The sequence below is a fragment of the Trichechus manatus genome, unplaced genomic scaffold, assembly GCF_000243295.1.
Source record: "Trichechus manatus latirostris isolate Lorelei unplaced genomic scaffold, TriManLat1.0 scaffold00215, whole genome shotgun sequence".
NCBI lineage: Eukaryota > Metazoa > Chordata > Mammalia > Sirenia > Trichechidae > Trichechus > Trichechus manatus.
In genome coordinates, this window is record NW_004444151.1 from 3,462,641 (window position 1) to 3,470,938 (window position 8,298).

Consider the following 8,298-nt stretch of genomic DNA (forward strand, 5'->3'; position numbering starts at 1 on the left):
AAAAAAAAACAGAGAGAGCGAGAAAGAAAACGTTGGAAAAAAAAAGCTCGCATTGATTCACAATTGATCAGCCAGTGAAAACCCTGTGGAACACAATTCTACTCTGACATACATGGGGTCGCCATGAGTTGGGGTCGACAGCAACTGAAAAAAAACATTCTAAAATGCAAATGGACATTATCAATGAAAAAAGAATATAGCAAAATAAACAAAGTATAATGTAAATGAGGCACATTTTTGCATATGAGGAAAAGTATTTAAAATTTCTATTCTCCAGTGCTGGTGGAGGTAGGAAAAATGGAATTTTCATACATTGTGTGGCATTGCAAAGTGATGCTACCCTTGTAGAAAGCAAGTTATCAGTATTTCTCCAGAACCACACCATGTTCACAGGCTGTAACCAAGCCGTCTCATTTTTAAAATTGTGCCCTATCGATATAATCTTACATGTGGAAAAATCCACACCCATGAAGATGTCTTTGCAACATTATTTATAAAAGCAAACGTGCCAGAGCATCCTGATGTACAACTAATAAAAGAAATTTCTTGTTTTTCTTATGTCATAAGCATTTCTTTGTGTTGTTGTGTAATCCTTGAAAACATAACTTTAAGTGGCTGCGTAAAATTCTGCCTGAAGCATGTATCCTCCTTTATGTAGACATACCTCAGATATTGACATTTAGGTTGCTGATGACTTTTACTATTTAAAATAAGGTTATTCTGAGCACAATCCATGGAGTATTATATAATCATGAAAAATTACAAAAATGTATATAAAAGACTAGATTATATAAAAACAAGACAGATTAAATAACAACATCAAAACATGCTTATAAGGTGAAGTAGAAAACTGCAGGTGCAGAATTGTCATAACTCTGATTACGACTGTTTTAAATAAGCATATTTTAAAAGATGGCAAAGGAACCCACCAATGTAGCAAAGTGTTTTAGAACTCAGGCATCAGACAGACTGATGTTTGAGTCCCAGACTTGTCACCTACTAACAATGTAATCTAGGGAAAGTTATTTAACCTCTCTGAGTCTCGTTTCCTATCTACTTTGAGAATGGAATGAATTCAATGAAGTAATGCACATTCGGTTCTTGGTACAGTGCCTGGGATATAATAAGAGTTCAGTCAATGGTTATTGTTGTTAAGTAATGGCTGTGTTAGGGTGATATTATCTTGTTTTCCCCTCATTGTATCTAGAAGAAGGAAGCAACTTTTACTGAGGTTCTACTACATTCCAGGCCAAGTCTTTGAGATTTGGCTTATGTCCTGCAAGAAGCCTGCCCCAAATCTCTAGGCTGGTCCAGGTGACCCTCATCTGTTTTCCCATATTGCTTTATTTTTTAATTTACCACAATATATTGAAGTTTTCTGTCTATGTTCTTCTCTCCTCCTCTCCACCTGAGGTATGTCTCTTTAGAGCACCTTTGTATCACTAGCACAGGTCTTGGCATAAAGAAGTTAGTAGGTTCTTAAAGGATTATGAATTCATTCTCCTGCAGTCCTTAGGAGCTGTTGGGATAGCATTACCTGTAGCAGAGGGAAACCCGAGAGGACACTGGGTTTGCACTCTTCAACCATTAAGATGACTTCAAGGAGCTGTATATCAGCCCAGCTCAGCCGATTGCCCACAAGAAAATCTTGCCCGTGTTCTCTTAGTGCCTGCGTAATAGTTGAGAAGGAGAAAGTAGAGGATTTAGGATCATAACTAGCAAAGTGAAAGATTGGTGTAGGAGATCACTAAGGTATGCTGTAGCCCTAAAACTCTATGATTTTGTGATACTTGGGCATGGGATCAGGAGTCAGAGAGATTTGAATGCAGGCTCCAACTTTATTAGTTGTATGACGTTGGGGAAGTTACTTTGCTTCTTTAAGTTCTGGTTGCCTCCTCTGAAAAGGGGTATAACAATAGTACCACTTTGATGTAGTTTTCATGAAGATTAAATGAGGTAATAAAAGCAAAATGCACAGCATTTTGAGTCATCACCATTAGTAGTACTACTGTTGATGATGTTGCTTTTATTACTATTGTTAGCCATGAGCTAAGACTCTGTACTTCATAGGACTATACAACAAACACTTCAGTCATTGGAAATGGTGGGGCGCTAAACATCCATTCCATTGTTAATATTAGTAAAGTTATAACAAAAAACTCTCTCAAGTTATATGCTGAGTACAAGTGAATATATAGTCTTTTAAATACTTTTGAAGGAAGTGATGTGGAGAAAACCTGGGGTCTAGAATATTCATGGTTTGATCTATTTTGGTGCAATGGAACTGATAACTCACTAAATGCAATCGAAAGGAAAAGTATACCTAGGAAGTTAGGGCATCTATAATCTATGTCAAGTACACATTTATTAAATATTATCATTATATGCTTAGGTTCTAAGATTGTTGAGCATGACATATATATTTAAATTACGTATTAAGTCATTCATTTAGGACCATTGTTTAACTCAACCCAGAAAGGATGGATTAAACCAGCATTGCAGGTGGGTTTGGAAAACTCATCAGTCATTTTTTACCAAACTTTGACATCTTTCTTCTTTTTGTTCCACATTCACCCATATTATAATGAATGCACCTCGAAGTCAAGAGTATTAATAGCTAAAGAAGACAGCCAGCCCTGGTGCTAGGGATGGCACTGTCTAAGTAACTTAAAGCTCAAGTTGTTTTTTTTTTAGATATTCTTTTTCAGCTGTTAAAAATGCAGAGAGATGAAAAATAAAGTGTTTTTTAAAACAATTTTTCTTAACTTTTTAGAATATTGCATGGAATTCTGTTAAGCCTTGTAAACTACCCTAAGCCCTAATACTATCCTGTGTATTTTAGAAATAATATCCATTGTTTTTCCCTCCAGCTCTCTAATTAGTATGGGATCTCCCACCCCCAAATCCTGATTATAAAAGCCTCTATTTTACTCCAGGTTATATCAGGTAATTTTGAAATTCTTCTGTCAGCACCAAAACCACAAGTAGTGATGAAGTGATGGCATGAAATCTTGGAAAAAAAGGAAGGAAGGAAAGAGGGACGGAAGGAAACCACGAAGAATAAGGCAGGAGGGGCAGGTCAGGTGTATTTTATAATTACAGTTGAAGAATTTTGAGCTTTCACAGAGAGTTCTGGGATCTTTCATCTACCAATAAAATTCTTCCTCTATTTTTAATTTTGTTTTTCTCTCCCTTGCTCCAGGTCATAAAGCAGAACAGAAGTTTGTTCTGTACCTTCTCATAAACAGGAAAGAATCTTTTAGTGGCTCTTTCAAGGATGAAGTCAAGGTTCATCTCCTTCTCTTCAGGCAGAGAGAGTGGGAAGAACATAATCATATCACTCAGGTCCTTCAAGCCTTCCACATACATGTCGATCCTAGAGAGTGATGAGAAAAAAGAGTTTCTAGAGAAAGGGAACTATTCATGGGCCAGGGAAACAATTTTAAGCAGTGCCTCAGTTCACCTGCCTAGTTATTAGGGGTCTCAGTGTTCCATGAGCCAAGTTTTTCTACCTGTTGTTTCTTTGGATATTAAGAAAAATCTGTCTGGGAGGTAGGAAAATTATAGGGCTAAAGTGTGTTAGTGATAATGTGTGGGCGTGTGAATCTTAACTATGTAAGGCTAATGTTGGAGTCCCTGAAAATGGTTAACACAGTTGACTGCGAACCGACAGGTTGGAAGTTCAAGCCCACCCACAGGCACGTCGGAAGAAAGGTGATCTACTTCCAAAAAATCAGCCATTGAAAATCCTGTGGAGCACGGTTCTCCTCTGACACACGTGGGGTCATCATGAGTCAGAGTCAACTCAACGACAACTGGTTTTTCACTGGTAAGTTCATGTTTATTAAAACACATACAAAATATTAAAATAATCCCAAAACGGTAAATTGGGAAAAGATTGTGTGTTGTTATTTAAATGGTATAATAATAGTGAAATAATTTATGCTGATACATGTAGGGGAAGGCCTCTGTCCAGCCAACAATCTCTTTATCTGGATTGAAGGTTCTCAAACTTGGTAGGCTAATGCAAGGGGGCACAAAACTTACCCCCTAAGTTCCCACTTGCCACCACTCAAATCTCTGTGGCAGAATGAATGGAAAGATAGGTACTATGTTTAGCAAGGCATTGTGACATAATGAAAAGAGTATTTGTCTGAGCATTGGGAAATCTCAGGCCTAGTCCAATATAAGTGTCTTAATCTCTTTGAACCATAGTTGCTTTAACTTTAACCTAGGATAGCAATGGGTGTCTGTGGAAGGTTTACAATGGCCTCAAATTCTTTGCTGCTACTCCCATTGAGAGTCAAAGTTCCAACCCCCTCCCTTTGAATCTGAGCAAGCCTTGGTGACATGCTTGACCAGGGTGGAAGTAATTTTCTGAGACTTCCGAGGCTAAGTCGCAAGAAACCTTACAGTTTCCACCTGGGCCTCTTGGAATATTATCTCTAAGAGAAGCCAGATACCATGTAAGAAGTCCAACCACCCTGAGAACTCCATGCTGTGAGGAAGCCCAAGCTAACCACATGTGGAGAGAGAGAGAGATGCCCGGCCAGCCCTAGTTGTCGCAGCCCTTCACTCATATGTGTCATTCTCTGTGAGAGACAATGTTCTGCAACAAAAGATAACCATAAGAGAATCATTCTGAGCATCAGGATTGTTGTGGGATTACATACTTGAAAAGTTTTAAAATATAAAATTTTTAATACATACGAAGCCTTATAATAGTGATATACCAGTGAAGGCATATTAAATATTATTTCATTTTCAGTTTATAAACATTAGTTCTGTGAATATACCATGGACTGCCAAAAGAGCGAACAGGTCTGTCTTGGAAGAAGAACAGCCAGAATGCTCCTTAGAAGCGCGGATGGCGAGACTGTGTCTCACATACTTTGGACATGTATCAGGAAGGACCAGTCCCTGGAGAAGGACATCATGCTTGATGAAGTAGAGGATCAGCGGACTATAGGAAGACCCTCAACAAGATAGATTGACCCAGTGGCTGCAACAGTGGGCTCAAACATAGCAAGGATTGTGAGGATGACACAGGACCAGGCAGTGTTTTGTTCTGTTGTACACAGGGTCGCTATGATTCGGAACCGACTCAATGGCACTTAACAACAACAACTGTTCTGTGAAAGATCTACCATTTTGCATTAAAAGGAACCAGAGTTCCTTAGAAAAATGGCTGATCCCAGGTCTGGAGCAAGAGGTATACAGGATTAACCTGGATCATCATGTCACATGAAGTAACAAGGAAAATATCAGAGACCACTAGGGTCAGAACAAAAGTTCCACTTGGTTCCCACTGGGCAAAGATAGGACAATTTGAGCATAAATAATAATAACTCCTATAAGAAACCATACCTATAGGAAACCATACCTCTAGGTAATCAAATAATAGATGAGGGGATGTTTTTCTTTCTAGAGGTATTCCAGGTAATAAATGCAGAAGGAATTGTAGCCCTGAATACCAGTGATTACTAATATCATAAAGTATAGACAGACAGACCTTTTCTGCTTCCTAATGGGGGAATGCACCAACACTATGAAGGAGTCTTGGAAAAACCACTAGAACCTGAGTCTGATCAAGCCTCTAGATCCAACTACCAATTTGTAGGAAATGTAGAGGATAGAGAAACATGTTTAACTACACTGCAGGATGCAGTCAGCAGAAATTTAGCAGTTAGAAACTACTGTAATGCCAGATAAAGCTTATGTGGAGATTTTAAAATACAAGATCAATTTAAAAATCTTTACTGTGTTAAAGTTTTTTAAGATAAGTTTCTGAACATAAATACATTTTTGAAATAAAACAATGGCTTAAGCAATGAGACATTTATTTAAAAGACACACATCACTTAGTAAAAATGGAATATTTGTTTTTTATCAACCAATAGTTTTCTAATTCTGTGCAGTAATTTACAGTTTAGGGTTGCTGTTTTGAACTCCAAGTAAGACAAGATCATTTTGCCAATTTATAGACAGGTCTGCCCATTGCTAAGGGACTGGTGTGTACAGGTGAGAATTAACTAATGTCTGGGAGGCTGGGTTAGATATCTGGTGTGATGATGGACTAATGAGGTGGCTTCTAACAGCCACTTCCAGAAGAATTAGTTTGGTAGAGTTACCTGTTGCTGTCCAGTGGTTCTGACCCATAGTGACCCTATAGGACAGAGTAGAACTGCCATAGTGTTTCCAAGGCTGTAAATCTTTAAGGAAGCAGATTGCCACACCTTTCTCCCATGGAGTGGCTGGTGAGTTCAAACCACTGACGTTTCGGTTAGCAGCCGAGTGCTTAACCACGGCGCCACCAGGGTTCAGACCCTCTCCCCCCCAAAAAGTTTTGAGTCTGTGTTTTTGTGATTTATCCTGTGTGGTACTTCCATCTAGTGAAGCAAACCTAGACAGGAGGCAGCAGATTTGCTTACAAAAGTGTTTGTCCTTACTTTATACCTGAGAGCTAGTTGCTTAACACTAAATATAGAATCGGAAAATGAACTGTGTAATTGGCCATGAAGTGATGATTGTTCAAGGTAAATGTTGTGTGCATAGGGTTTGCTATATTATTCTTTCTCCTCTGCTCTGTGTTTATATTTTTCCATTATAAAAAGTTAACAAACAGAAGAATTTTTTGTTAATCTATGAAGAACTACACCACATATGACTGCTAATAAACCTAAAGGCTAGCTTTTTTTTAGTTTTGTTCTAAGCAAGAAGAGATTATTGTACCAGGCTTGTTCCTTCAGGTTCCTTCCATACAAGTCATATTTTGCAGCTATGTATCTTAGAATGGCTCTGGTTTCTACCAAATTCATTCCATCGATTTCAACCATGGGCACTTGTTCATACATCAGAGTTCCACCTTAAAATACACAAAGAAAAGTTGGATTATTTACTCTCTGGGATAGTAGTAACTATATTTTCTTTAACTCTAAAATTGCTGCAAAATGGGATTATGTTATCAAATAATATTTATCAAAATATTCTTAGGGACTTATCTAAAAGGAGAAACATTTATTCATTCATTCATACAAAAGCATATTAAATGCAAGCTATGATGTTGACATACAAAGCTTTCTTTCTGGCCAAGGATGTCCCTTTTTCATTACTTACATTCCATTCCTATGGCCACTCTGTTAATTTAGAATCTTTTTACCTTCAAACTACCACAATAATGTCCTAACTGTAAACTCAGCCTCTCTTTAAAAAAAAACATCAGACAAACAAAAAACCAGTTGCTGTGATGTCGATTCTGACTCATGGCAACCCCACGTGTGTCAGAGTAGAACTGTGCTTCATAGGGTTTTCAATGGCTGATTTTTCAGTAGTAGATTGCCAGCTTTTCTTTTGAGACACCTCTGGGTGGATTTGAACTACCAGCCTTTCAGTTAGTAGCTGAGCACCTAACTATTTGTACGACCCAGGACTCCTTCCCTCCAGGTGGGCCCTTCTTATTCACCCTACATGCTCTCCCTGAGTTGTTTTCCTGAGGTCATAAGGCTCTGCTTAAAACTTGTCCATGACTCCTGTTACTTGTAAGAAAATGATAATCTCATTAGTCTGAATTCAGAGTGCTCCTTGAAATTTGCCTCCAAGTATCTTCCACACACAATTCCTCACCACTCACGTATATGAACCTTCCATGCCCTTTCTCTCCCTTCTCCCTGTCAAATCCCAGTGCTCTCCCATCTGAGTGTCAGCTTTCTGTTTTAGGCTTAGTTTTTCAACCTTCCAAGGAATCTTTGCATTAGAGCAATGGTTTAATTCAAAAGAAAGAATAGATTCTCTCTATTCTCTTTCTCTCTGTCAGTCTGTCTGTCTTGGCAGGACAACAGTAAGGCTGGCCCTGTACTTTCCCATTTAACACCTTAAATTGAGCCAATTTTCCTCTCTGTTGTCTCCTGTTTCTTTGGACCAGCTCCCTGCAAGATCTTCCTGGCTTTTCTGCTCTTGCCACCAGATCTAACAGTGAAGACATTCTCTGCTTCCTAATTACATCAGTCAGGGTCCTGCTGGGAGACAACCACACCAGTTACTTTAACAGAGAGAATTTAATATAAAGAATAGTTAACCCGGTCCTGGAGAACCGAAAAGGCAACGAAAGAATGTTTTAGTATTATCAAGGTGCGATTGCAGAAAGTAGACATCATCTTTAGTGCTCGGGAAACAAAGGAAGAGAGCTGGAATTATTACAGCTTAGAAACTTGGAGGAGGGGCTCCTCTTAGTTGGACCTCTGATATGCTTGTTGCGAGATCCAACCACTACCTTCCTGACATAGAGATATTGATAAACAG

The 8,298-nt window shown here is 38.6% G+C and overlaps 1 protein-coding gene across 1 annotated transcript in view; it reads right to left on the reverse strand.

The window, feature by feature from the left end:
* Nucleotides 1–1,306: 1,306 nt before the first annotated feature.
* LOC101340258 (glutathione S-transferase-like) overlaps nt 1,307–8,298 on the reverse strand; it is a 9,169-nt gene continuing 2,177 nt past the window's right edge. Inside the window, exons 3-5 of the mRNA XM_023742668.1 lie at nt 6,733–6,865; nt 3,235–3,376; nt 1,307–1,669 (exon numbers count right to left, since the gene is read on the reverse strand). Of these exons, the coding sequence (XP_023598436.1) occupies nt 1,496–1,669; nt 3,235–3,376; nt 6,733–6,865 (449 nt within the window). The 3' untranslated portion in view covers nt 1,307–1,495. The remainder of the gene's footprint in view (nt 1,670–3,234; nt 3,377–6,732; nt 6,866–8,298) is intronic.